Here is a 27,677-nt window from a genome sequence, read left to right on the forward strand (position 1 = left end):
AAAGTACGGATTTGGTGAGACTCCTCTTTAAACATCTTAATTAAAGTGCTATCATACCTCAATGGTGTGTCATATCGCTACAAAAGGATCACGAAAAGTAGCCATGAACAAGTTTATTCCTTGTACTTCTTTATTTGTTAGCGATGTCACAATTTCGGCTGAACAGGTTGTAAGGTAGTGAAACAGATATCAACAATTCATACATATATGTTGGTCTTCCGATCATGGAGCAAGGTTAGCGAAGAAACATCCACTAATGTCTCTAGATTTCATCAATAATTTTATCCATAACGATAATCGGTTTTTCTATTGGTTAGAGTCAGAATAGAATAGAGGAGACCGAGTTTGCGGTGCTGAACCTGAAAAGAAAAAAAGAATGACGTGAACTTTTAAGATCTAAAGCTAATTTATGCAAGTGTAGGTAAATTTTTTCATATCATGAACATGAGAGAAGAGAAACGAGTGAAGAGAAACAAGCAATAAATTGCTTTATCCCTCAAGTAGACAGTCTTTAAATTATTCTTCGACGTGAATTCACGTTTAGTATGTATGGACTATGCATGGTGCGGTGTCAATGTAACTGGTTATTTATTTCTGTCTTGGATATTTCTTGTTATCCAGTTGATGATTTGCCCAAGATTGTGCTAAAATAAACGAAAAAGTAATACTGCAACATTCATTTGCCACGTCTCTACATACTAATTTGCCACTTTTCTCGATTATTCATTGGCCACCTTTCAATTTATTCATTTGCCACTTCTGTCATGTAGATCAGAACAGCAAACCCAGTTAATGAAGTGGAGCAACAAAATGCATCCGAAAGGACGAGTAACTACAGTCAAAAAAGAAGACTGGTGTGTTATTATTTCGAGACTTGACAACCACATTGAATCGAACAAGTACAACGTCAGTGCTTCCAAGCAATGATAGCAATAAACCATCCAGCATCCGATCAATACGAATATCAAACCAATAAGTAATCTATATGCGAGTAAACTATTCGACAGATCCGTAATCTAAACTATTCAGCACGATCCGTAATCTAAACTATTCGACACGATCCGTAATCACTATCCGACACGATCCGTAATCTAAACTATGGACTCATTCGTCATCAACGTCAATACTGTGCTTGAGAGGCGCTGCCGCATGATGGTAGTGTTTTTTCCTCATTTCCTCGAAACGGCGGTGTCTTTCCTCGGCCAGCAACGGCTGTTCCTCCTCCTCTTCTTCCTCTGGTTCCTCTTCTTGCTCTTCGTCCTTCACAAGCTCGCCTCCGTTCAAAGACTGGTCCACAGTCTCCTCCTGGGGCTGCGACTCGCCCAAAGTGAAGTCTGGAATCGCCTCGTCGTCCTCCTGGTAGTATTCGCCCTCGGGGTTGAAGCCTCCCTCATAAGGGGTTTTCGGCTCGTCGATTTTCATCGTCGCCGCCTTTTCCATCTCCGTTTTGTACAAGTTGATCTCGTCCCACTTCAAGTGATCTGGAAGCTTGTCGTCGTGTTTGGCCTCGGCCAATTGCGCCCGGATCTTATCGCCTTGGGCACTTTCCGACTTGAGGTGGGCATTGTATCTTGTGTTGCGGATCACTTCCTGGCGATCTAGCTCGCCCTGTGTTGTTTCGTGGGGAGAATGCTGGCCCTCTTGTTTATTTCTTAAAATGCCTCTTGGTTCCATGTTGGGATTAAGCGCTGGAAAGAAAATGTGCCACTATGTGGGGTTGGTGCGAGACTGGTGATAGCTGCACCCGTACCGCCGCGTGACCAGACCAAGAAAATAAGACTGGGAGGATGCAAATCGGATATAGAACAAAGAATAAAAAACGAATGGTAAAGAATGGTAAAGATACGAAAGACGGAAAGATTGTTTCTACACCAGGATAGATATCGAGAGTCGTAGAGATACTTGACAGAATGCTGAAGGATCGCATTATTATTCGTCTAGAATGCAAATTGTGGAGATTGCGAATCTGGAACGGATTCCAGATTCGAGGGTAGATTGATGTAGAGATGACGTTTGGATTGAGATGTGTACTGATATTTGAATAGACGATGAATGGACGATGAATAGGCAGATGAATAGACAGATGGAAAGACAGATGGAAAGACAGATGGAAAGACAGATGGAAAGACGAAATGAATAGATCTACCTAGACGAATAGACATACCTAGACGAATAGACATACCTAGACGAATAGATACACCTAGAAGAATAGTCGACATACCCAGATAAATACTTACCTAGATGAATAGACTTGAATTATCTGATGAATAGACGAATGAATAGACTTGCCTAGCTGAATACTATGCTAGATTAGGACACGAAACATCTAGATGAATAGACTTGAATTATCTAATGAATAGACGAAATCTAGATGAATAGACTTGAATTATGTAATGAATAGAGTAAATATCTAGAGGAATTGACTTGGCAAGAGGCATTTCCAAGCAACTGATAAGTACGAATGGCAATTAATCAGATCGTCTCACATTCATGGATATCCTCGCATCCAAGTGTACTGGTAAATCTTAAGTACATCACCATTCTTTACTAAAACCTCTTTGCCATCAGGCCCGGTTAAAGAGATTTAAATATGGAATACCCATCTTCGACCTTGTCATCTACTTTATCCTCAAACGAAAGTACAGTAGAGTATCAGTTAACTAGCACTGCCAAAAATTGGGTGAAACATCACCCATCATCTTTTATGTAAATCAGCCTTCGTTTAATTGGTGATCATTTACTTTGAAGCACGTAAGGCAGTCACTACTTTAATTTGTTGTCAGAGAAGTGTTCCTCCACTTCACATCCACAGAAAAATCAGCTACTCCGAACTGAAGTCTCTGATAATTGATCTTCTGCAGTTTTTGAATTCATCTAGATAATAAATGCTACTTATCTCTGGTATGTTCGCGCATTAAATGGTGGAGTTGGCCTAACCTTGACAAAAAGCAGAAAACAAACAAAACACGGCACACAAAACACGTCACACAAAAGACAGACACCAATAACCCTTACTGCCTTCCATTCCCCCAGGACCCCATAATCCTCCAAATTTTCAAATCAGCGTCCTTTGACAGGGTCGTGCCCGCACCAACCTGTCACCGTCTCCACCTTAGTAAAAGCCAAGCATGCGCCTTTGAAACCCACCATGGGCCAAACTTTCAGCTTCGCCAACATCTTCTCCAAGCTCTGGGGGGTGCAAAAGGAAATCCGCATTCTCATCTTGGGCTTGGATGGTGCCGGGAAAACAACGATTTTGTACCGTTTGCAAATGGGCGAAGTGGTGACCACAAAACCCACCATTGGCTTCAACGTGGAGACGTTGAAGTACAAAAACTTGACGTTGAACATCTGGGACTTGGGCGGCCAGACGTCGATCCGGCCCTACTGGCGATGCTACTACTCCAACACCGCCGCGGTGATTTTCGTTGTCGACTCCACCGATAAGGAGAGAATCGACATTGCTGGCAAAGAGCTCCATACCATGTTGAAAGAAGAAGAGTTGCTAGATAGCGCACTCTTGGTTTTTGCCAACAAGCAGGACCAGCCGGGCGCCTTGACGGCGGCTGAGGTGTCGCAGGCGCTCAGTCTAACGGACTTGAAGGATCGGTCCTGGAGTATTGTGGCGTCCAGTGCCATCCGCGGCGAAGGTTTGACCGAGGGTTTGGACTGGTTGATGGATGTGATCAAGGACGAGCAGTTGTGAGCGACATGAGCCGCCACACGGGCTGCTACACGAGCTGCCTCTCTCATAACAGAAACGCATACAGGCTGATTAGTGTTGGGACATCTGGTGATAATCTAGTCTAGGATCGCTGCATTGCTATTTGAACAAGCAGACTGTAACTAATAGGTGATGGCCCAGAGCCTAGCATTGTGTAAGAAACAGATAGATATAGCTGACAAGCGACGTAACTCGAAACCTATGTATTGGTAATTGTGATGAATTCTGGTGTATTTGTAGTGTACAAGTAGGCGATACGCTGTAGTACGTAGGTTGGGTTGAATGGCCAGTTTTGCATTGAAAGTCAGCAGCAGCGTGACGAATTCCTCCCCAGCAAACTATTGCAAGATGTAATTTTAGTCTCTAAATCCTAACAACTATTATTACAAGCAGCAGTAAATGAAAAAAGCAAGTAGAATGCAATATTTAAATGAAAAAGCAGGTAGAATGCAATACTCGACGTCTCATCGAGGCAATCGAATTATGCGTCTTGAATTGAACTTGGATTGATTTCTGTCAATTTCTCTTGTGCTGATGTTCACGGATCGGGGAAGTCTTATCAATTACTTGCCGAAATTTAATTTCATATTGAATTCGAAATCAAGTATATCAAACTACGAATCAGAGATCTACATTGTGATTCACTGTCACATCTTTGCTTGATAAAGTGTCCAATATTACAAGTGATGGAAACTGAAAACTTACCTCATAGTTCGGCGCACAATGTAATTGTAATGAACAAGGAAGAATAGCTGTCGCTACTCAGGACGACAAGTTCTTGACATTTCTGTCACCTGTGACTTTTTCAACCTATACAGAAGCTTTACAGAACCGCTTAGCATCACAACGATTACAAATAGGTATATTTTTATGAATGAGATCTTTGCATTAATGGAAAGAATGCCTTTTCTTCGAAACCACAATCACCCTGTACAGACTGACAGCAACATTTATGACTGCCAACCTGCGGTACTGACCAATCTTCCGGTTTCAAGAAATCTGACCAAAAAGTTACTCCACACGCAGCAAGATTGTTTTGATCATCTCGTTTCCAATGGCGTTGGCCTCGGCAAATTTCGGCGCAAAGAACCGCTGTGTTTCCTCGAACTTCTGCTGGTACAACCGGTAGTCGCCTCGTGCTATGATGTCCGCCCACAGACGAGCAGCGAACGTGAACTCGAGATCGTCGTGGCGGAAAGCGGTGTCGGAAAGTGCCACGTCCACACACTTCTCCAAAAGTCCGGGCGTGCAGAACAAATACTCCGTCACACCCAAGAAAATCCGGAATAGCGGTGTCGAGCAAATCATATGGTCATACGGCACTATGCCCAAACGGTGCCAGCTATCGACAATGGCCAAAAGCAGGAGATGCGAGTTGGGCTGGGCGCATCCGGGAGGCTCTTTGCTCAAAGAAAAGCGCTCGAGCAATGCGTCGTCTAGCAATAGACGGCCCGGTCTGGAGGCGAAAACGTACTTCTTTGCTGTTTGGAGCCGCAGTTCGAGCTCGTCGCGGCGGCCCTGGATCATCAACGTGAAAAGATCGGTGGCCAGCTGTGCGTACTGGAGCACCTGGCTGTGGGCTGCTGGATTGGTGATGGCTAGACCGGCATAAACGTGCCACTTGTTGGCGTAGATGCGAAGCAGGATGTTGATTTTGGCGTTTTCCATTCCTCCAATCCATCGTGGCGTTTCCCATGGATACTGGTTGCTTTGTCTCCAAGCCAGGCCCATGGAGAGAAATGCCGCATGCGTCACGGCTTGTGTGTCTGCGGTGATGCGGTCGTGTTCTTCTGCCGAAAGCTCAACCACTTTCGACTGCAAACACGCCACCACCCGCTGGACAAGACCAAAGTTGGCGTCCGAGGCCCGATGCCGCACCAACACGAGCGGCTGGCCCGTGGGATCAACTTTGGGCCCATGGAGCGAATGGACAGACACAATGTCGACGTCCTGCGGCAAGTAGGCTTCAAAGGCGGCTATTTCCGGCTGTTTGCACAGTGTTTGGCCGCCCACAACAGCACCCACTTTTGTCAGGGGGCCGTAAGCTTGCACAATCTTGCCAATGTTCTCTGCTTCGACACTGTAGATGATGTAGTCGGCCACACGCGACACGTGATGGCCCGTGGGCAATACCTTGACGTTGGACTTCTCAAAGCGCTTGCATGTTTCCGAGTACTTGTCTTCTCGGTCCAGGCCAACAACGGTCCAACCGGCGGCAGAAAAACGCTCGGCGTACATGGCGCCCATGTCGCCGAGCCCGATGATACCAATGACGGACATGAGGGAGAGGAACGGGTCAGGCTGAGATCACAATTAGACGCTCAGAAGTTGAGAAATTGAAGAAGTTGAAGGTCGGAGAAGTTGAAAGTTCAATAGGTTGAAGTTCAATCGGTAAAAGTTCAATAGGTGAAGTTCAATAGGCGAAAGTTCAAAAGCCGAAATTAATCAGTATAGGATGACAATAGACTGAACACAATGGAAATGGACTGATCCGACCAGTATGGTTGAGATTTTGTGCGCTATGATATCGCGCTCATTCGCGTATCTTGGTCTGGCAAGATGTCCTTCTCACCAAAGAAAAAGCCATTATAGCAAAAGATTGACAATTGAATCGTACTTTAGTCCGAATATTTGATGTGAATATTCGTAAAAGGCGATCTTGTAGTTCCAATGATTCAACGGACATGCATTAACAGTCCTTAACTGAATAGGTAATTAGCGAAAGATTAACTGGATAGATCCGTTATGCCTACTGTCGAAAACTTAAGCTACCTCCTTCATGACATGAAGTAATTTTATCTTACTGAAAGAGAGAATCAACTTTAGCCAATTTTTTTCTTCGAAACATTTCACAATTTACAGGCTCTACGCTGTGACAACTCAATTCTAATGCTTTAGCCAAATCAAGCAAATGCGCTTTTTTCTTTCCACCGAAGTTATAGAAACCAATAAAGCATCTCTCTTTGAAATTATTACCATGAAACATTCTTGTTTCGTTTCTTTCTTGGTACTTTCTATGGACATAACTCGTCCTTCCCCATCCTTACGCAAACGATCCAGAAACACTAGCAAAAAGCCAACCATCGGAATAGAAAGTATCAAGAGTGAATGTTAAGACCGAAAAGCCGTATAAAAGTACATCTTTCAAGTACATCTTTCTTCCTCTGTTCCCAAGCGCGCATCAACATCCAACTACATACTACATTCTTTCTATGGCTCAAGTTTTCAGCGCGCCGGGAAAAGCGCTTGTGGCTGGAGGATATCTCGTTCTAGACCCGGCATACAATGCTTACGTGACGGCACTTTCCAGTAGAATGCACGCGGTCATTGAAGACTCGACCGTTTCAGACATCTCTCGCGTGTCGATCTCGTCTCCTCAGTTTGGCGGCAAATGGGAGTACCTCATTGAAGGGTGCCACGTGCGCGAGAGCCAGAATCAAAACAATCCGTTCTTGGCGTCGGCAATCCGCTGTGCTGTGGCGTACGCGGCGCCATCTGCGCCATTCTCCGCTACCATCACTTTGTTCTCGGACCCCGGCTACCACACCCAAGAAAACACCACGCGACACACGCTGGACGGCTGCAAAAAAGCGTTTTTGTACCACACTGCCCCCGTCGAGCACGTGCCCAAAACAGGCATGGGCCTGCTGGCTGGCTTGGTGACCGTGGTGACGGCGGCGTTGCTTGCCCGCCTAACGGGCCGCCCCTTGGCAGAGCTCCGTGAGGTTGTGCACAACGTGGCCCAGGTGGCCCACTGTGCCGCGCAGGGCAAAGTCGGGTCGGGCTTTGACGTGGCGGCTGCCGTTTTCGGCTCCATTGTTTACCGCCGTTTCCCTCCGTCGACAATTGCTCCGTTGCTTGAAGCAGACGATTCCGTGTTCCCCAACCTCATTAGACAGTGTGCCGATGCCACGTGGAACTTTGACCACATTGCATGCGCTTTGCCTGCGGGAATCCGCTTGATTATGGGAGACGTGAACGGCGGTTCCGAGACGCCACGTCTTGTGGCGAAAGTGCTCTCGTGGCGTTCTCTGGACGCGGCCAGCGCTGGCGTCTATTCGAGTTTGGATGCTGCAAACAACAGCTTTGTGGCAGCATTGGAACACCTTCACCTGCAATACAGGGACGGCGAAAAGGCGTACTGGGAGAACTTTGAACGCAACGTGCAACCTGTGGCAGCAGCCTTGGGACGCATCAGAGCCGGTTTACAACAGCTCACGGCGTCTCTGGGGGCAGAAGTCGAACCACGCGAGCAAACTGTCCTTTTAGACCAGTGCACAGAACTTCCTGGCTGTTTGGGCGGCGTAGTTCCCGGCGCAGGTGGATACGATGCCGTCTGCTTGCTAGTGGAAGACCAGAAGCTCCAGGAGTTTCTGGAAGCGGCGAAAAGTTTGCCTGTGACGTGGTTGGACTTGGCAGAGGAGGCAGAAGGGTTGATAGAGGGAAATCCAGCCGACTACGCTGGGCTTCCGAGATAAAAGTACCACAGGTTCCAGCTCTGGCAACCACAATGCATCGAATGCCACATGTGTACATAAAATTAATAGACACTGATATCGTCATGGATTGACATATCTCATCAAGCCTCTGCTTGAAATTTTAAAAGTTATCAAAATTCATCAAATCCAATAATTTTGATTTCAATTCCAGTTAAGCTTGGTAATTGATACGATACCAGTTTGCTCATCTTCACATGAGAGTCTTGAATAGGAAGCACCAATACTTTTATGGCCTATCTGAAATGGATGAACACAGAAATTTATACTCAATTACTCTACTTTGTTAAAGATTAACCCAGATTATTTAATTGTTTTCTTTTCAATTGTCTCAATCCATATCTATCGACTATACAATACTTCGATTAGCTCACACAAGACTAAGAAGAAGGAATTATCAGTGACTTCTCAATATTCTCTGGAACAACTTCTGCGACTCAATTCTTTATGCCGTCTATCGATTGTTTGACATGGGAATATTCGACATATAAGCCAACCTTGTAGCCCTTGGCCTCACGCGTATGGTTTTGCTCAATTGCTCTTGAAGTATTCTTTATGTCGCTCTGGCCTCAAAGTTCAGGTGAAAGCTCAGACGCATTCTCAGCTACTCCAGTTGGCTCAGCTAGTCCAGTTGGCTCAATTGGCCCAATCTCAACTTGTTCTACAGACCGAAGCACCTTCTCTGTCAATTCCCACTGGCAACCGGTAATGGAGAAGGATTCAGACACCGAGATTAACCAATCGGCTCATTTTCCTGCTGAATCTGTGAGCTCTTGTTCAGAAAACAGCTCTTTCTTCAACAGTGATGGAACACGGCGACTAGGTCTGCGGATTTTCTTGGTGGTGGCCATTCTCTCTGCCTTTTTCGTCACTGCTCTAGAAGCATTTTTGTTTGGGCTCATCAATGTTCATCGAGACAGTTTCTCGGACGACAAGCGATATCTTGAAATGTCGATTTTCTTGGCCCTTTTCATTTTCGCTGGCATTTATCAGATTGTGGTTGTTGTTGTGGCTCTTTGGTCGGAAAACATTACTCTTTTAGCCGTGCTTTGTCTCTTCTACGCCAGCATGCTTATGTATACGGGGATCCAGTACAAGGAAATTTCTTCTCGGATCCATTTGCACCTCTCTGCACCTTGGGAAGCAGCTACAATGGTAGCCAACATAGCAGCCATCTGTGTATTGGCCACGACACTTGTGGTTCAAAGTGGATTGGTTTATTTTGTGCTCCGCAAACATCTTCGGTGGTGCAATTTCAAGAAAACCGGCGCCAGTGTGGAAATCAAACGTCTCTACTCGTATTTCCAGCTCCACCGATGCTTGCTTGTGTTTGATTTTTTTTTCTTTGTTGGGTTCACGGTGCAGTTTCTTGTCATTATGGTTTCAGATAAGCATTCAGTGGAGTTTGTTCTTACATGTTGCATGTTGCCCTTGACTATTGTTGTTCTTGTTGCCAGCGACTTTGCCGCCACTAGAGAATTGGTTTTACTTTCTGCCACCACCGTGCTCTTTTTTGTTGCTGGCTCGGTCTATGTTTTGTTCAAAATGGTACGTCTTTTCACGAAATACACCTCGGCGTACAATGTGGCTTTGACGCCCGGAAACTACTTTCCCGGACGAACCTCGCTTATATGTTTTGGGTGTGTCACACTCGTCTTTTTGATGGGCACAATTGTGATGGAAGGCGTGGCCATGTATGGATACAACCGTGGACTATTGCCATATGTGAGTACGTACTACAGTTGGTGGAAAAAGGGTGAAGCGGAAGACACGGAGTCTGATTTGATTGATTAGGTATGAATAGGCTGAAGTCTGATTAGATTATGGGAATAAAAAAGAGGCTGGTCTAATTAGATTAGGTATGGGAATAAATAAAGGCTGGTCTAATTAGATTAGGTATGGGAAGAAAAAAGAGGCTGGTCTAATTATGAACATACATGCATTCGTCAGCTTGGCTTGAGGTATATGTGATCCTTAATTATCTAACTATACATTCAATTTCTTACACTCTCGTCATTTCCAGATCTGGCATTTTACCCCAGAACCGTTGGATGACGTGCCCATTGTTCATGCTCGCATGTGCATAATCAAGAAACAAGGTTAGTGAAAAAAACGTCCAGAACATTTCTCGAAGCCGCTAAAGCCGCCGCTTTCCGATACGAATTCCTCTTCTTGTTGAAGGGTTTTTTCACTTGTAATCATCACCGCATGCATGTCTTCCTAACAACCACCTGTACCAGCACTTATTCTCGCATTTTTCAGAGATGGGAAAAACGTAGAGTGGACCAGGAAACGAAAAATAAACACAACGTTTCCATCTTTTTCTCGCCAACATAGTCTCCTAGCACCCACCATTCTCCCCCACATTCTACTTCTGAATGTTTTCGGCCTTCTTTATCACGCCGTTATCTCTCCTGCACCTGGCCTCAGATCCAAGCGCTCCCATCCGTATACCAGTTTCCTTCTACTGACGGAGTTTCAAACACAGCCAAGTCTCCGAATACAGCCACGTTTTCATACACAGCCCAGTCTTTCCCATACAGCACCACCACAGCTGAGTCTTCTACAACCAATCTGCCTCCTGCAGCAGCCAATTCTTGTTTTCGAACTGGCCTGATAGCGCTCCCTCCTACTGTTTCCGCTACCCGCCCATGGCCACCGCAGAATACCAGGAGTTCTACAAGCTCCAGAAACAAACGGAGCGCGAGCGGCAGTTTGTGCAGCTGCACACACAAGACTGGCTTCATGGCCCGGGAAACATCCACTCGGTGATCCAATACTCGGTTTTCCGCTCGTCGTCAAGAAACGGCTGGATCAACGGCAACCTGGGCGAAATCAACTTCTCGCCGCACATTGCCATGGCGCCCGTGGCGCAGCGGCCCACCACGCGACTGTCGTCGGTCGAGTCTCGCCAGCTGGACCACTTTGTGTCCAAGCACGCGGGAGACTTCAAAAAAGACCACGATGCGTCGCCGTTTTCGGGGCTCTACCACGTCCCGTCCTTTTCTACAGCCGCCCCGGAGGGCCCCCTTCCTGCCGGCATGCAGCAGTACTGCTACCAGGCGCATTTCGAGTTGGGCGAAGTAACGCACATGTTTGGAGGCTTACGAGTAGACCCATCGGCGAACTTGCGGCTTCTTGGCATTCCCCGCTCGACTGACTTGCTGCGCATCTCTGTCCATTTGAGCGGCGACTTGCCTCCCTTCGTCAATAAGGAAGTGCTCATGTCTCCCATGATGTATCCCAACCCGTCTTTCATTTTGTTCAACCCGACACGCGGCACGGTGCAAGAGTATGGCCGAGAAGGCTTTGGCGACGTGTTTCCGGGCCACTTGCTTCAGGCTACCGGCACGCAAGTTTCGCCGCACGAAGTGTTTTGGTGCGGCGGCTTCGAGGCCAAAGTCGTTTCGGTGTCCCATAACGAAGACGTCGACCGCTGGATCGTCGAGAAGAAAATCGTGGTCAACGACCACGGCTACATCATGGATGGGCGCACGCTTCGATTTACTCGTGTGGATATCCGGTCAAAGCTGGCTCTCCGATATGTGGGCCGCTTGGGCAGCGCGTTGGTATCCAACAGTTTCGAAGAACATCCGCTGCAAGTGGGTTCTCCACATTCTAGAGGCATTAGCTCTCCTGTGTGGCCCGGGGATGAGATGGAAGAGCTAGAGATCGAAAAGGACAGAGAAAGCGATAGAGAAAAGTCTAGAAAAAGCGACAAAGTGGCTAAAAATGGCAAAGGTGAAAAGCCAGGAAAAGTTGACAAGATCGATACAACTGACAGAATTGAAAAGTTAGACAAGAGCGACAGGACTATAAAGATCGACAAGACTATCAAGTTTGACACGACTGTCAAGACGGACAGTATTGACAGCATTGAAACTCCAAAAGTCGACAAGTCCGAGAGGACTGAGAAACCGCCGAGCCCGCAGAGATCAGAAAAGTCTGATAAAGACGACAAAACGGAGAAAAATGAAAAGCCCGATAGAATAGACAACGGCAAAGCAGCCAAGGACAGTCCCTCCAAACCAGACGACAAAGAAAAACCAAAGCCCGTTCGCCAGGAAAAAGATAGCCCTGCCCGTCCCCGCGTGTCGCCTGACCAGCGACGGCCAGACACAAAATCCTCGCCTCCGTTGTCGGCGCTGAAAATGACTTCCATGCTCCATAAGTCTACTCGTATTTTCCATCGTGATCGTAGCATGTCGGGCAAACAGATGCCGCTGCCACTGCCCATTCAAAGCTCATACTCCAATCAAGTGAAACATAACCGCACTGTTCCAGGCCAAAGTCCCCTCAGTCGACCTGGATCGCCGCAAATGCTGCGCAAATCACCTGTTGTACCTCCACTGCGGACCAACACAGGAAGCAGCGACCGTACCGGCAGCGACAAGGGTGACAGCGACTCTGCTTCTTCGATGCTGTCTGTTCCAGCATTGGCCATTCCTGCGCCACGGCGCTTGCGCCAGTCTCAGAAGGAGCAGGCGGAGAAAAACCAAGTTTTCGGCGAGAGAACCTTCATCGATCGCGAAATGGGTGATACTACTCCGGTGAAACCTGACGTGGTGTCTATTACCGTCTACCAGTTTGGAGGGTTTAAATATGCCGAGGACGAGGATGGCAGACCACATTTCACACTGACGAATGAGTTATTGAAGATCGAGTTGCTTCTCAACGGAAACAATTTCCACTCTGAGGCATTGGTGCTTGAAATATCTCTGGGCGCAAATGATTTGTGGCCTAGCCCTCGTGGATTCTTCGCTTCTATTCTTTTAGACGCTTATTCTCCAAGCGAAACATGTGACATAGTGGCTGACAGGTACCTGGACGACCTGGCGCTGGCGCTGACTCTGGAGTCGGGAGATCGATTATCTGACATATTGGCAGAGAAATCGGACATATGGATGGAAAAGCTGTCGGACCCATGGGGTGCCAAACCTGCTGCTGACATTGTGAGTGAGAAGTCTGCACCGTTATCAACACAATCGCTAGGTGGCGAGTCATTTTTTGAGAATAAGTGCCTTATGGTACACGGGGGAGTGAACGACCAGCATGAAGTATTCAGCGAACTATACATGTACTCATTTGTGACAGGAAAATGGGATACGGTGCTGACATATGTATTTGATTACTACAATATCCCAAAGCAGCCATACGAAGACGAGAAAACGGAGGATCTCCAATTGGAAAACCAGGTGAAGGCTCCCGAGCTTGTTGAAGCAGATTTCCGCAGTTGCCACCACCGTGCTCACATATATTCAGAAGACGGGACTGACTACGTATTTTTCCTTGGCGGTTTCCAGAACGATTACTTGCGTCACTTTGACAAGACCCCATACACGAGCAATAAGTTTGATGTTTCGCGGATCTCCAAGTTTCTGTTTTCCAGCACAAACCTGAACTTGCTACGGATCCCTGTGCTCAACGTGCGGTCGCAGCGTTGGAAATTCAGCCGCTTTTTCTACGACCTCTCTGAGTGTGTGACACCACAGGCCATGGAGATACTTATGGGCAATGACTTTATGCGGAACACAAGAACGAGTTTTCACGGGGGAGCATTTTCGCTCGTGGGAAAGCAAATCACCATTTGCCATGGCATTGTTGAGTTTGTGCCAGAGAAAAAAGAGGACTTTGGCAAGATCTCGAAGCATTTGAATGCCACCACTGTTTTGCTTGGTGGCCACACCCACTTGACATTCCCAAACATGTAAGGAGATACGCCAATGTTTGAAGTCTTGAGAATCTATGATGTGTTACGATGTGCTAATGATACCTCGCTAATGAGTTGAAGAAACGCTAATGTATGTTTGATGAGAATAATAGTTGGAAGTGCCCCATGGAGAATTACAAAGGTGTCTTATCTACGCCTTTGGATGTTCTCCGGCACATGCCATGTAGATCTAGGCTCTGCTGTTGACAGTAAGAACATTAAGCTCACTTGAGCGAATCTTCCATTTTTTTTATTTGATAGCAACTTTTTCTACATCTATTAGCCTCTATCGATCCAGACAAGACTGCGAATGAAACGAGGTATCCATCCAGATACTTTTGCGTCTTAATCAATGTAATCTTACCATTTTTACTCATCATCTTTATTCATTTTTATTTATCGTACTTCACATCTTTATTCATCCTTCACATCTTTATTCATCCATCATCTTTACTTCAAAATTCATCTTGGTACTTTCACCGACTCCATATTGTGGGGTCGCATCCGTGCACCACGGCCCGCAAAATTTTCATCAACCGCAAGCGAACTTTTGCCCTTCCCATACTACCAATATGTTCGGATTAGGCGGTGCCCCTCAAGTTTCCTCGCAACAAAAGATCCAATCGGCCGAGGCCGAGTTGGACATGGTCACGGGAATGTTCAACTCGCTTGTTGAGCAATGCCACGCCAAATGCATCAACAAGTCTTACGCCGAAGGCGACGTCAACAAGCAGGAGGCTCTTTGCTTGGACAGATGTGTGTCCAAATACTTTGAAACCAACGTCCAAGTGGGCGAGAACATGCAAAAGTTGGGCCAGTCGGGCCAGTTCATGGGTAGACAGTAGGAGTTTGTACATATATTTATCTGAATACACAGTAAGCTGAGTGGATGTAGGCAGGCGAGAGTCAAGTAAATACACAGGCGAGAGCCATGGTCAAGTAAATACACATGTTCCATACTGTCAACTACTGTACTGGCATCTACTGCTTTCAATTTGATTGACCTTTCGATGAGGTCTATATCGAGCCATAGGCAAACGTCAGTGTGGTACACAAATCTGGCAGAATCAGACTGTATCCACTGCCAGTTCTCTATCACTCGTTGCCGTTTAGTTCTTCCTCGTCCCTTAATCTTCTCTCTCTCTCTCTCTCTCTCTCCTCACATTCTCTCATTCTCATGTATTGGCTACTATGTACATCATGCCCAGCCCAAAGCACGGCCCACCCGCAACTTGACGCCTTCCCACGACGACAATTTGGGGCGCACGTCCACCGTCACACCCTTTTCGCCCGAACTGTAGAAATCAATCACGTACGGAACCTCCACACCGCACCGGTCCACGACCCAATCGTGGCGGTCGAAGGGCTTTTCCTCGCCCAAAACAGCCAGGCGGAACCACGCCCGCGGCGTCAACTTCTTCGAGTCGCCCTTGAACGACGTCAACGAGATCCCGCCACATTTCTGTTCCGCCGCAGCAAGATGCGCCTGCTCCCAGAACATGATGTGGCGCCACGCAAGCTCGTTCACCTGGTTGTGGATTGGTACCACCGTCTGCATGTCTGCCGCCTCCGGGTTCCAGTTTTTCCTCTTCATCGCCTCGTAAAACTGCTTCTGCAGCGGATACACCCAGTGGCTGCGTGTGTCTGTCCGTGGGATCGAGCTGATCTCCCGCTCCGTAGGTAGAGGCGCCGAAGTGGAGTACACGGGCTCTTGGGCGAGCTTGGCCGAATCACACCCCTCTGTCGGGGTTTCTATCGCTTCTGGCGCTTGTGCTGTGACAGAAACGCTGGAAAGCCACTTGGCCCGAGCCAGATGGTCCACGGGACACTTTTCTGTGGCCGTTTCAGCGGGCTGCGCCATTTTCTCCATCCACGCCGCTCTTTGCGTGTGGTCTACCGGGCACTTATCTTGCGACATGATGTCTTGAGAAGTATTCCTGGAGCTCTAGTAATGGGCCTGGTGTACGGGTCCAGCCATCCAAAGTGGTTTATCAGTGGCTTTTTTGGGTCTGTTACTGGTAAAGAAGAGAAGAAGAAGGTGGACGTATGCTTCGAATCTATTTCTTTGTTTTTTTATGGTGAAGTTTCGTCGTTGTATAGTGCTTAGAATAGGTCTTCTGTGATTTGCTGTGCGAGCGCCATAATAATGCGAATATGGCAGAGAGAGTATCTCACAATTGAATAACTAAGATTACGGCAAAGGTACGAAAATGTCCAATATACGAAAATGTTCTGGTCTCCAGCAGAATCGAATCCTACAAACCACATCTCCTCTTATTAATCTAGCAAGTATTGCAGGACTTTATTTCAACACACCTTACATGAATTGGATGAAGTATTAGCAGGTCGATCCGGCTCTACCGATCGCAGTTCTTCTGTTCTTCTCCAACGCTATTGCTATGTTCTCATATATTTCTGTGAACGTCTTCACATTAAGTCACCTCGTGACCATCCCCCTATCATTTTATGTTGCACTTTCACATTCACTCGTCGATTGGTTCTCTTTAGTAGATCTTCTTCTTCTCGTCGATCGACAAGGCTCCTGCGCCGGCGTTGACAATGATCAAAAGCCCGCCCACAATCGACATGGTTTGGAAAAACTCGTACTTCAAAAAGTCTCTGTTGGCGTTGAAAGCCAGGTACTTCCAAAACTGGTTGACAAACACGTTGTAGGTGAACAACAAGACGGTCAAAACGGCGGCAGCAAATTTGGTTTTGTATCCCACAACAATCGAAGTGCATGCCACCAAACCAATGAGAATGACCACCACACGGGCAAAAGACCAGTTGGCCGAGAAGACGAAACCCAAAAACAAAAAGATCAACAACAAACGGCCCGCCAACAAAAAGTACTTCTTGTTGTCCTGGCCACCAAGCATGGGCAAGCCTGGCAACGATCTCTTTTCTCTCACAAGAGTGTCAGAGTACGCAAGAATCAATCCGCCCATGACAGACAAGTTGCGCAAAAGAAACTCCGAGTCGAAAATCAATCCGTAGAAAACGCCTTGGAAGAACACAACCAAGCACAAGGTGACAGTGGAGAAGGTCAGGTAGCGTCTCAACACCAAAAGCGTCGACGCCACTAGCATCATCAAAACATTGACAAACAAAAACACCACAGTAAGCCACTTCCAGAATCGGCGGTAGACATGCAAATAGTAGACCTGATCTGTCCACTGCGAGAAGATACGAAGCGCATCTTCGTAGAAGGTGGCCACAATAAACAAACGCCCGATAGCAGGCACGTATGGTTTCAAAGGGCTAAAGTACTCGTCGAGAAAATCCTCGGCTTTTTTCGTGAACGACTCAACTTTGGCAAAGCCGCCCGGCTGCGACGAGATCGGGCCCATTCGGGCCGAAGGTTCTCTCCCAAGAGGAGAATTGAACTGGTTGTTAAACTGGTTAGGGCCACGGTACGACATTTATCACGTCAATGTCGGCAGGGGAGTCAATGGAAGTAAAACTAGTCCTGGTTCGTGAATTTACTTGCTCTTCTGGTCGCCACGGCTTCTTAAGAACAAAGAAATATCTCGGGTTGGAAAAACTCAGCAGACTAGAGATTTCTGCTGAAAGCGGTACGGTGGATTTCGCATACGTGGAGATCTGCGCTGTATGCAGGCTCTGGATCTGAAACTAAAGAGAAATGGCACTTTTGGGATGGAGAAAAAAGGGTGATAAGCGGAAATGGGAAGCAAATACAGGATTACAAGCTCTGAGAACCAAAATCAGAGCTTGCGCCAAATGCAGTGGATGAATTGGCGTCTTCTGTCTCTTTTCTCTGCCGTTCCACTTTGCTGTTGCACGTGACCCGTGTATCTCCACGTTTCACTAATTAGGCGGTTGCTTACAGAATCTACAGGAGAGGAGAACTTAAAGACGTCTACGAAAGTGTAAAGGGAACACTTTGAAGGCCGAAATAAAGTAATCGTACGTTTTGGCCACGTAATCTTGTCAGATTTCATCCCCTCAGAATCAGAGGCTATATTGCCGTTTTGGGTGAAAACATGCAATAGTATTTATTTGCGGTGGAAATTATAAAGTACCGCTACTTTCAAGCTGTGAATTCAATGGTTAGATAAATTGTATTGCTAATGTCATTGAAATATAGTTCTTGTTTGCATTCCTCAAGCGCAAATGGCTTTATTACTCTTGGAAACTGCTTGATGAAAATAAGAACTCGTAAATGAGTTAGAATGTGAATACTTTCATGTTTATATGTTGGTGGCCTGTGGGCATTAACACTACATTTTTCTGTATTTTTTCCACCTTTGAGTTTCTTTTAATTCTCGGCAAAAAAGTATAAACCTCTACTTGTATTGCAGTCAACAGTTCTGTTCGTCCACAACAGAGTCAATCAGAATTTCCTTTTGCTGAGGTACACTGAAATAGGCACACTTGAGCCAGCTTAGATTAATTTTTGTATTTGAATTCCTGGCTCTGTAGAAAGTTCACTATTCAAACAAGGACAATCGAATGGTCATATGACAAAATGTGAATATGTCCTCTCTTTGTCAAAAAGAGATTTGCACTGATAGTTCTAATACTATTACAATAACACATGCCAAAATATTGCTGTACCAGTAGTCCATTTTATGTGAGCATGAGAAGGCTCCAAACTACATGACTGAAGAAATTTATACCCAGACCAATTTCACCTCGAATAGAAGTCGATAGGAATGCTAAAGTTAACTGATATACTTAGATTACCTAATGGGAAAGGTTGAATCATCAAGTCCATATTATCTGCGTAGCACGGTTTTCAGTCTATTGCCTGTGCAAAAATAGGAAATTCTTCCTATCAAAACTTTCCATTAGTTGTACGTAAAAAGCATCGTTTAGCTGCATCGGGAATACTGAGTACAAGCTGAAACTGAAGCTTCACAAAAGTAGATTCTGTAATGAGTAAAAGCTATCATACCACTTCGTGATTTAGCAATACAGACATACATTCAACGTTAATTCGGCATTGAAAGACCCATAGTCACTTCTATAGAAAAAAGTTTGGTCGAGTTAAAATCTTTACTTATTACTTATCAAGCTTATACGACTGAGGATATCTACTAATGAGTTCCTACATTTAAGCGAGATGCGGTGGCTCAATGGCAGAGCTTTTGATTCCAAATCAAAGGGTTGCAGGTTCGATTCCTGTCCGTGTCAGCTCTTTTTTGCTACCCGTCACATCTTCGGCACTTACACTGTACTGTTGTGCTTGCATACGTCTACAACTTTTTGCCTTGTCCTCGTTGCATTCTATCTATCTAGGAACTCATGTAGTAAGCTTGGCCAGTCTCAGGTTGCCGTGTCTCCGGACCTCCTCGTCCATCAAATCTCGTATTCTGTGGCCGCCAGCAATGGCTATGCCCAAAACCGCCTCCAAGCGGTCCAACGGCATCTTGTCTTCCAAAAGTAGCATGGCCAATTTCTCGCTTTTCCCAACCACGCCTATGGTCAAGCAGCTCATGTCGTTTTCCTCCAACGTATTGAGGTCAAGCAACGGCGTCTGATCATGAAGAGCAACGTTCACGGCCGAAACATAGTCGTACATGGCGATTCCGGCGTCAACAAGCGCCAACGTTATAGCATTGGTGATACTGGCCAACATTCCGCCGTCCTGCGCTAGCACTTGCACGTGCACTTCAATCAATGTTCGTGGGTACAAGTGGGCGAGGATGCTCTGTTCGAAAGTCCGCTCGAGGGTCGTTTTGAGCTCCACCATTCTCTTTTCCGTCCGGTTGCGCTTTTTCCGCTCCAACGTGGAGAAACTCGCCACGTTCAAGTTGATTTCGATGGTCGCTCGGTTCTGGTTGCTCTGCGACCGCAACAGCGGCTCCTTGGGCCCGTGGACCATGCACATCACCTTTGTGTTACCTTGTTCGATGTAAGACGAGCCGTCGGCCGAGTTGGCATGGGTGTTGATTTTGCACTCGAACCGGCGCAACTCGTTCCATCGCCGGCCGTCGACCCTCAACCCTTCGGGCGAATAAAGTTCCATTCGAGACATGGAGGAAAATAGATGTGGAAGATAGGTTTAGAGATGGTGTAGAGCGCTCATCTCAGTGTGGGTCACGTGAGAGGAGACCGGGAGATAAAAAGGAAGAGAAAAGAAAAAAAGGAAGAGAAAAGAAAAAAAGGGAAGAGAGTAAAGAGAGGAAAAAGAGGGATGAGAGGCAAAAGAGAGGAAAAAATGATTTTATGCTGTTCCGTGTTTTTGTTCATATGTTGGGCTGGGGTCTGAACAATACTTTCGCGGCTTCGAAGGTGTGTGTTTGATGGTTCCAACTACGGAAGCCAGGCTTCTTAGAACGTATTGGGTATTCTCGTCTAATTGGAAAAGCCTTATCTCTTCTATCATGCGGCAAACTGATCTGTAATCAGCCATGGCTTATACAAGTGAGATACCGTTCCCAGGTTGACCTAGCATCCATACTTAAGGCATCCCGATACGAAATTTAGATCAGCAATCGCCTCTATGAATCGTATTCTAACAATAGGCTTATTTCACATGGGAAGAAAGATTCAATGGAAGGAAGATTCCAGGGGAAGAAAGAATTACTCAGAAGAAAGAAGTACTTAGAAATTACGAATATTCAATTGTCCAAATCAGCGTTTCCAGAATAAATCAAAACAAGATTAAAACTAAGAATACCACAGTAATCCGCTTATCTGTTTAAAATTTTGCATTATGAAATCTTTTGATGTTTTTGGTATGTTGGTTTCCATGCATATTTCTGTATGCTCATTCTTAACTATGACAGCATACACAAAATGTGCGGCAGACTACAAATCTTTCAATTTATGGCCCAAATCGGTAGAAGCAGACCATAAATCTTACTTTCCATAACTAAAAAGTGAAATCTAACCATCTCGATCTGAGGTATAAATTAAGGTCGATTTCCCTCACAATTGTATTTTTTTCTTCACCTCAATTAGCTTCTTCTTTCTTACCAAAGACAGATCCACCTAATATTGAAGTGAAAACATCTCTTATCTCAAAAGCACTCCTTCCCTCTTCAAATTCTCCAGATCTCTATTGGTTCTGAATCTTATCTTTCTTAGATCTTGACCTGATTTAACATCAGATCTCAATCCATTCATTCCCTCTCGTCGTAAAAATGGTTTCTCCAATTTATTTTGCCAAGGGCAAAGAGCATCTTGACTCTGAAGGATTCATTGCCGTTGGTAGAAGGCGGCAAATAAATTCCTTGAAAAAGGAAATTCAGAATGTGGCGGAAAAGCCCAGCATTTCCAACAGAAACTTTGCAGACATTGCGGTTTCAACTAATATATTCTCTGCAATTGGATTTGGCGAAGACGAGCCAATCAAAGAGGTAAAACCAGCAAATAAATTCACGGAAAACAAAAAAACTATTATTCAAGAAAAGTCATTAATCTGCTGGAAACCTCTCTACTCTCCTATTTCCAACCAAGCACTTTCACCCAATACAGTAAAGAACCTTGCTAAGATCGATGAATGGAAGGAAACGGAAGAGAAAGAAAAGATGAAGGAACCAGAACAGGCTAAACCTATAACGAAGACTAAAATAGAAAAGAAAATGGAAAAGTTGGACTACCAGAAGAAGAAGATGGACTCGAGGATGAAAAAAATGGACCTCAAAATGAAGGCAATGGACTTGAAAATGAAGGCAATGGACTTGAAAATGAAAAAAATGGACTTGAAAATGAAGAAAATGGACTCCAAGTTGAAGAAAAGAGCTTTAAAGGCCGAAGACAAAAAGTCTTACTCCGCTATTGCCTTGTCTTCTCGTCCTTCTTCCAGAGACCCAAACATGTCGGAAATCTCTTTCAAGTCGGATGAAAACCACACTCTTCTTCATAGACTCATCTTTCCTCTCTAATCTGAAAATAATAGAAAAACTACATAGCAAATAAAAATTCCCTAAATTCAAGGAGTAGAAAGAGATGAACTTCGCAGATTTTCCAAGTAGTTTTTCATTCAAGATAACAAATAAGAAAAATTAGCTCGTCACCATTCAACAATGGGATCTTGAAAGTCAAGAAATGTAGTTCAAAAAACTATATCGAGTGATGTGCATTTACCCACTTGAACCTGAAAACGTGAAAGCAACAAATGGCTCATAATTCGAAGGTAAGTAATAGATTGAACACTTACAGTTGTTACTGTTCATGGATAATTGATCATGCTTCAAAAGGTCGAAAAGAAACAGAAGTTGTACAATTTATTTACTGTTGAGTCAAACATTCCACAGAAAAGATCTATTAAAAAATATATCAGAAGCAGTCTTAGCCCAAAAAATATATCAGAAGTAGTCTTAGCTCAGTATGCATTGGGTACGCTTATACATACCAAGGAAATGAATGTATGAGTTGGTCTTGTTTACCTTTCCTTTACACCCACTGGATGAACTGGCCTAGCATCCAGCAGTTTGTAAGGAAAAAGAAAATCGAGGAGTAGAGGAGACCTGAATCAAAGGTGCTCTCACCCAAAAACTCCAACTTGTATGCAAAGTATAGCCAGCATGCTTGGCTGATCACCCATAAGAAAAGCATGGTCAATCCTCGTAATGCATGTTTCTTGGTGCAGAGACGAGACGAGGCCAAGTAATGAGGCAAGAAGATCAAAAACCATACGAAATACTGCGAGGTCATGACTTTGTTGAACGTGACAAATGCAAAAGTCTGCATGAACAAGCAAGCCACCAAGTTGGACTGGGCAAAGCGCAAAGGAAGAATAACTGCCGAGAGGACAAGCTGAGGCACAAACGCTATTTTTTCAATGTTGTCTGTCCACACCTGGGCCACTTCAGCCCACCCGACATTGCCAGATGTCAAGATGCTTTTAGCAGAGCTATAGTACAACGAAATGTTGTAGACAGAGAAGTTGTGGCGATGGTCCAAGCGTGTGAGATGGTAATAATACGAGTGGTACAAGAACTCCGGCCCGTAAATGGAGTACATGATCCAGTTCCAAAAGGCCACGGAAGAAAGAGTCAAAATGAGAAAGCGCACATTTGTGCCATTGAGCCACTTGAGCACCGGAACGTTTTTGAGTGGCCCAAACGGCCGGCCCTTCAACACAAGATAGTACATGAATGCAGGCAAGTAAATCACCGGATAGATCTTGAAGTGGATGGCCAAACCTAGCCAGAAGGCTGCCTCTGTATACAGGTCTCGGAGTAGAGTATCCACCGACAACATGATGATAAAGGTCAAGACGCTTTCGGACGAGCCGCGGGTGCTGATTGTGATGACCATGGGATTGAGCACCCAGATGGCCGAGAGAACGGCTCTTTTGTTGAAAAATGCCGGCTTTTCCACGGTTTTTCCAGGCAAGTTTCGGGCTATCAAGACCCCAGTCAAAATGTCACACATGACAAACAAGACCTTGCCAAAATGCACCCACATGCCGCCCCACGCATTAGGAACAAGCATCCACGCAAGCAACGGCGTGTAACGGTATGTTTCGCGCAAGTACGGCGACTTGCCCTGATAGACAAAGTTGGCGGCGTCCGAAAAGACCACATAGTCAATGTCGGTGTACTTGACGGTCATGTGACTGTCCTGGTAGAGACCAAAGAGGAAAAACGCCGCTCGGAGCGCGAATCCCGCAATTAGCACATGTGCTGTTGATGCCATCAGTGGAGGTTGGAGTCTGGTGATGCTGGGCCGTTTTGGGAAGGCATTGTCCTGCACAGAGGGCTGGCCCCCAAGGTCCCGAAAGAGGGTCGGGGCGGGCTGATGACTCAGTTGGCGATGATAAAAGGCAAGAGAAGGCGCGGAGAACTCCGATGAAGCTGACAGTTTCGTCTACTGGCCCTTCTAGCCACTGCCCCACTTGACCTGCCCTGACCAAAGCCGTGGTGCACGGGTGTCTTACCTTTATCAGAACCACCCATTCTTCTGCTAGCATGGCCGATCCGCAAGAACGTGTGTATCTTGAGTTTCTCAATTACGACTGGGCGACGTTTCCCGAGTTCCAGGAGGGCCTTGCCCAAATTTTGGACGGCCACCTCGAGCTGTTGAAGGAGAAAGACCCGCATGCCACCCAAATCCCGCCGGCAGACAAGCAACAGCTCGTTGACCAGGCCAAGCTGTTTTATTTCTGCTCGCAGACGGGCCACATCTTGAACTTGGACGATTTCTATGCGTGGAAGCGCAACAACGGCGGCAAGATTACGCTTTTGGCCGATGAACATCTGGGCCTGGAACATGCCGGCCAGACCAGCGTGGCCGCTCCGGAAGCCCCACAGGAGACGCCGTACTCGTCCAACTACCAGCACTTGGTCGAGCTTATTGTTTCGGGCAAGCCCGTGCCGGGCATCAAGCAGATTCCAGACACGGTGTTGAGCGGGCAGGAATCGAAGCTGCAGGCGCCGATGCGGACCAAGCCGTGGGAAAAGAAGACGGAGGCCGAGCCACAAGAGGAGCCATCGGGCACAGCCTGATGGCGCAGGCGCCCGCTTTTGATCTCGCTATGCCTTCGCTCAATAGTTGTTCTTAGATCAACCTATTTATGTCAACTACTAGCCTATTGACTTGTCAACTACTAGCCTATTGACCTGTCAACTTACTAGCTTTCAATTTACTATCAACACTCTCTACTAGTTTCGCTAGCTTCACTAGCTCTTAGTAATTGCCATTTACTCTCAATATATCACATATCTCACATATTAACTTATCTCACTTATCTCATCTTACCAACTTATCTCACTTACCAACTTACTCACTTATCTTACTTATATTCCCTATCTCACTCATCTCACTTATCTCAACTTACTAGCATTAGCAATTACTGCCTCCCATCTAGCTCTAATTATGTTCTTAGCCCAATGCTTCAATATTGTCTATACCAATCTATCGCTAATGCAAAAACCGCATGACGGCTTCGAACGCCGCCAACGCTGCGGCATTGGCCGGGAAAGACCGCAAGATGGACGGCCCGAAGCCCCGCGTGAAGCCCCGCCAGCCCCGTTCCTTATAAATGTACTTGACGGCGTCGATGTAGTGAGGAAACTTCTTCTCTGCCCGGATCGGGCTGTCGGTCATAATCACCTGCTTCACCACATCAGCAGGATAGGCGAAGATCCAAAACACCGTGGCCGACAACCCGCCGGCCCAGAAATTGATGGCAGGCCGCGACATGGATGTGTTTTCAGCAAAGTAGTTTGTGAAGATCTCGTACGAGCCCCACCAAAAGACAAAGTTGGTGCGGAACACCATGGTGCCAAAAAGCCCGGCGTACCATGTGCGGGGCGAGATCTTCCACAACTTTTTCGCCACGTCGAGTGGGCCCGAGTATATGCGAGACTTGGCGTCGTATTGGACCTGGAGCCGGGCCTTAAACTGTTCGATGGGCGCCGCTACAAAAGAAACAGTCCATCCACTTCCGAGACCGGCAATAAGATGGCCGGCAAACGGAAGCTTTTTCTCTTCCGTGTAGACGTTTTCCATCAACAAACGGCGGTACAAGTGGAGAGACCCAAGCATCACCGAATCCATAAGCACCCAGCCCACCAATGGAGGTGTGAAACCTTTGTAGAAACCTCGAATTCCCTCGCTTCGAAATGTCTGCCAAACACAGTCCATGGGGCCTTTGAACCGGCCCTCGGATGTCTGGAGACGCACTTTGACCGTATCAAACGGATGGCCGACGGCGTTTTTGGTCACTCCGGAAAACATTCCAGCTATGAAGCCAAGATACTTTGGCGGGTGTTTTTCGTCGGACATGGATAGAGGAAAGAGGAAAGAGAAGTTAAAGGGAAAATAAATAGAAAAGGGATAATAGAAGATAAATAGAAAAGAGATAATAGAAGATAAGGAAAAGAACGAATAGATGCAATGAAAGATCTAGATAGATGAGACGTCAGAATGTCGCCGGTACCGGCGAAGCGCGGGGTAGATAGTGGAGCATGCAGGTATTAGTCATGGCAAATGTCAGAGTGGGCGGTCTCTGATTATTTCGAATCGACTTCTGTTAATTAGATCTCTGCTTCCATTTAATCTTTTTCTTCCTTTTTATTTTCTCTTTTTTTGTTATTTTTTGCAAATCTGAGTGGCCGTGTCGTAGAAGTTTAATATGTGAGATTGACGCGATTGTAATCTTGTCTAAGTCAGTGTTTGCGAAGATAGCCTTTTCTTTTTGTGGGATCCAAATGTAACTATCCTTTGCATGTTCTTTTCATGAAAGATTATGGATCAAGTGACATTGGTGTCAAGAGGTCAAAGTCGAAGAATAATACTAAGAACATATTTATCACATTTGATCACCAGATGTTCGATGGCCTAAAAGAATATTTACTCGAATTAAAAAGGCACTTATTATTCTTAAAGATACTTGTGGAAATAACTGTTTATGAATTCAGATACTGAAACAGACCCATTTGCTGCGATCACCCCGAAAGTGTAAAATTAGTATTTGAACAATTGTCTGAGCAATTCGTTAACAAGTCTATCAAAGATTAACCGATTCTAAGAACTGTTTTGGCAATCCCTGTATTTAACGAAAGTGTAAAACTAAAGGAGACCATAGTCATATATATTCTCTTTCCACACCAAGCGTTGAAATCTAAACTGCAGCTCTCTTGGAAATATTGTAGCAAATTACAAGAACAGGCAAATTGTGACATCCTTCGCAAATATGTATGATGGGATATCAATAAACATGCTCAGCCACTTCTGCTAGAAATAACATTGCCGGCAAATGCAATTGTAATTATTCTACTAGCATTTCTTTGTTCACAGAATTGTTCACAGATTTGTTTACAAACCAAACCCAACCAGACGCATTCAGAACAACTTTTGCAAGAAACATAAAGTAACTTTCATGCCGGGTGGTAGTACCGTTGAGGTACAAGAAGAGCTCACAGCATCCAAAATGTAGCCTAACGTGACCAGATAATGCACGAGGCAGAGGTGTTTAAACTGACCCTGGTTCATGTTTCTCTTTACTAATCTTTTGTCAAACTCCTAACTATACTTCCAAACGACTTTTATAGCATGTTCCCTAATGCTCAAGTGTCTTTGGTCTTGTCCAGGTTCGTGAGATTTACATAAACATAACACAAGGTAGCATGTACGACATATGAGTTGGTCAATGAGCAAAAGAAGGTTTTGAGATTATGGAAAAAGGAGAACGATTGATATAGAACAATTTTTTCAACTAATGTGCAACGAACCCATCAATGAGACACTGCAATCATCACAAAATAAGGCTCTACCTCAGCCAAAACCAACCATTTAGACGAAAAAAAAAAAAGTCATGACACTGGTGTATTTCACAGGGAAACCAGACCGATCCATTAAGCCACATAACACGTGGGGGCCCTTAAGTTCACGAGCTGAGAAGACGGCAAAAAAGAAAGAAGAAGTAGAAAGTACCGAGGAAACGTTTTTTTCTAATCAAAGCGATCTGGGAGGATGCAACAAATCAAGTCGCCGTTTATTTCGAAAAGCAGGGGAACAGATAAGAACAAAAATGAAACAGGTGTCTGAATAAGATTCACATCAAATTTTCGACCTTGAGAATAAGCTGGAAGCTCTATCACAAAGGTTTACAGCTGGGAAGAACATTCATACATCGATCGCTACTCATCTTGGGTCGATGCCAATAAATGCGAACTGCTTCTACTAGGTTAACCATTGTGTTCTAAAGGTTTCAGGTAATTCCTAATGCCAGGTTATGTTATATACTGTCTGTTGATTAAAACAGGAACCACCATTTGATTCTCTGTATTAACAACCGCATTTCAATTCCATAGTGATATACGTC

At 45.6% G+C, this 27,677-nt stretch overlaps 14 protein-coding genes and 1 non-coding gene across 15 annotated transcripts; 8 read left to right on the forward strand and 7 right to left on the reverse strand. All coding sequences in view use genetic code 12, as the record gives it.

The window, feature by feature from the left end:
- Positions 1-1,104: 1,104 nt before the first annotated feature.
- Positions 1,105-1,674, reverse strand: FOB63_004194 (uncharacterized protein; the record flags this gene model as incomplete). The annotated part of the gene is made up of 1 exon (XM_002614967.2): positions 1,105-1,674. One exon carries the CDS (start codon positions 1,672-1,674, stop codon positions 1,105-1,107), a length of 570 nt encoding a protein of 189 aa, XP_002615013.2.
- Positions 1,675-3,148: 1,474 nt separating this feature from the next.
- ARL1 (Arf family GTPase) lies at positions 3,149-3,706 on the forward strand (the record flags this gene model as incomplete). Its single annotated transcript, XM_002614966.2, has 1 exon — positions 3,149-3,706. One exon carries the CDS (start codon positions 3,149-3,151, stop codon positions 3,704-3,706), a length of 558 nt encoding a protein of 185 aa, XP_002615012.1.
- A 1,029-nt stretch (positions 3,707-4,735) lies between these two features.
- Positions 4,736-6,004, reverse strand: TYR1 (prephenate dehydrogenase (NADP(+)); the record flags this gene model as incomplete). Its single annotated transcript, XM_002614964.2, has 1 exon — positions 4,736-6,004. The coding sequence occupies one exon, from the start codon at positions 6,002-6,004 to the stop codon at positions 4,736-4,738; it is 1,269 nt and encodes a 422-aa protein (XP_002615010.1).
- Positions 6,005-6,936: 932 nt separating this feature from the next.
- ERG8 (phosphomevalonate kinase) lies at positions 6,937-8,202 on the forward strand (the record flags this gene model as incomplete). Its single annotated transcript, XM_002614963.2, has 1 exon — positions 6,937-8,202. One exon carries the CDS (start codon positions 6,937-6,939, stop codon positions 8,200-8,202), a length of 1,266 nt encoding a protein of 421 aa, XP_002615009.2.
- A 573-nt stretch (positions 8,203-8,775) lies between these two features.
- On the forward strand, positions 8,776-10,014 carry FOB63_004198 (uncharacterized protein; the record flags this gene model as incomplete). The annotated part of the gene is made up of 1 exon (XM_002614962.2): positions 8,776-10,014. One exon carries the CDS (start codon positions 8,776-8,778, stop codon positions 10,012-10,014), a length of 1,239 nt encoding a protein of 412 aa, XP_002615008.2.
- Positions 10,015-10,871: 857 nt separating this feature from the next.
- On the forward strand, positions 10,872-13,931 carry FOB63_004199 (uncharacterized protein; the record flags this gene model as incomplete). Its single annotated transcript, XM_002614961.2, has 1 exon — positions 10,872-13,931. One exon carries the CDS (start codon positions 10,872-10,874, stop codon positions 13,929-13,931), a length of 3,060 nt encoding a protein of 1,019 aa, XP_002615007.2.
- Positions 13,932-14,502: 571 nt separating this feature from the next.
- TIM10 (protein transporter) lies at positions 14,503-14,775 on the forward strand (the record flags this gene model as incomplete). Its single annotated transcript, XM_066102384.1, has 1 exon — positions 14,503-14,775. One exon carries the CDS (start codon positions 14,503-14,505, stop codon positions 14,773-14,775), a length of 273 nt encoding a protein of 90 aa, XP_065958280.1.
- A 353-nt stretch (positions 14,776-15,128) lies between these two features.
- CYT2 (cytochrome c1 heme lyase) lies at positions 15,129-15,848 on the reverse strand (the record flags this gene model as incomplete). Its single annotated transcript, XM_002614960.2, has 1 exon — positions 15,129-15,848. One exon carries the CDS (start codon positions 15,846-15,848, stop codon positions 15,129-15,131), a length of 720 nt encoding a protein of 239 aa, XP_002615006.2.
- A 586-nt stretch (positions 15,849-16,434) lies between these two features.
- On the reverse strand, positions 16,435-17,352 carry ERV29 (Erv29p; the record flags this gene model as incomplete). Its single annotated transcript, XM_002614959.2, has 1 exon — positions 16,435-17,352. One exon carries the CDS (start codon positions 17,350-17,352, stop codon positions 16,435-16,437), a length of 918 nt encoding a protein of 305 aa, XP_002615005.1.
- A 1,663-nt stretch (positions 17,353-19,015) lies between these two features.
- FOB63_005632 lies at positions 19,016-19,087 on the forward strand. Its single transcript has one exon. It is a non-coding gene; the product is annotated as a tRNA-Trp (tRNA).
- A 109-nt stretch (positions 19,088-19,196) lies between these two features.
- SKI6 (exosome non-catalytic core subunit) lies at positions 19,197-19,931 on the reverse strand (the record flags this gene model as incomplete). Its single annotated transcript, XM_002614958.2, has 1 exon — positions 19,197-19,931. One exon carries the CDS (start codon positions 19,929-19,931, stop codon positions 19,197-19,199), a length of 735 nt encoding a protein of 244 aa, XP_002615004.1.
- Positions 19,932-21,042: 1,111 nt separating this feature from the next.
- Positions 21,043-21,786, forward strand: FOB63_004204 (uncharacterized protein; the record flags this gene model as incomplete). Its single annotated transcript, XM_002614957.2, has 1 exon — positions 21,043-21,786. The coding sequence occupies one exon, from the start codon at positions 21,043-21,045 to the stop codon at positions 21,784-21,786; it is 744 nt and encodes a 247-aa protein (XP_002615003.2).
- A 511-nt stretch (positions 21,787-22,297) lies between these two features.
- On the reverse strand, positions 22,298-23,545 carry FOB63_004205 (glycosylphosphatidylinositol-alpha 1,4 mannosyltransferase I; the record flags this gene model as incomplete). The annotated part of the gene is made up of 1 exon (XM_002614956.2): positions 22,298-23,545. The coding sequence occupies one exon, from the start codon at positions 23,543-23,545 to the stop codon at positions 22,298-22,300; it is 1,248 nt and encodes a 415-aa protein (XP_002615002.2).
- Positions 23,546-23,817: 272 nt separating this feature from the next.
- FOB63_004206 (uncharacterized protein) lies at positions 23,818-24,354 on the forward strand (the record flags this gene model as incomplete). Its single annotated transcript, XM_002614955.1, has 1 exon — positions 23,818-24,354. One exon carries the CDS (start codon positions 23,818-23,820, stop codon positions 24,352-24,354), a length of 537 nt encoding a protein of 178 aa, XP_002615001.1.
- Positions 24,355-24,769: 415 nt separating this feature from the next.
- Positions 24,770-25,636, reverse strand: FOB63_004207 (uncharacterized protein; the record flags this gene model as incomplete). Its single annotated transcript, XM_002614952.2, has 1 exon — positions 24,770-25,636. The coding sequence occupies one exon, from the start codon at positions 25,634-25,636 to the stop codon at positions 24,770-24,772; it is 867 nt and encodes a 288-aa protein (XP_002614998.2).
- Positions 25,637-27,677: the final 2,041 nt, after the last annotated feature.

Source organism: Clavispora lusitaniae, assembly GCF_014636115.1.
Source record: "Clavispora lusitaniae strain FDAARGOS_655 chromosome Unknown tig00000187_pilon, whole genome shotgun sequence".
Taxonomy (NCBI): domain Eukaryota; kingdom Fungi; phylum Ascomycota; class Pichiomycetes; order Serinales; family Metschnikowiaceae; genus Clavispora; species Clavispora lusitaniae.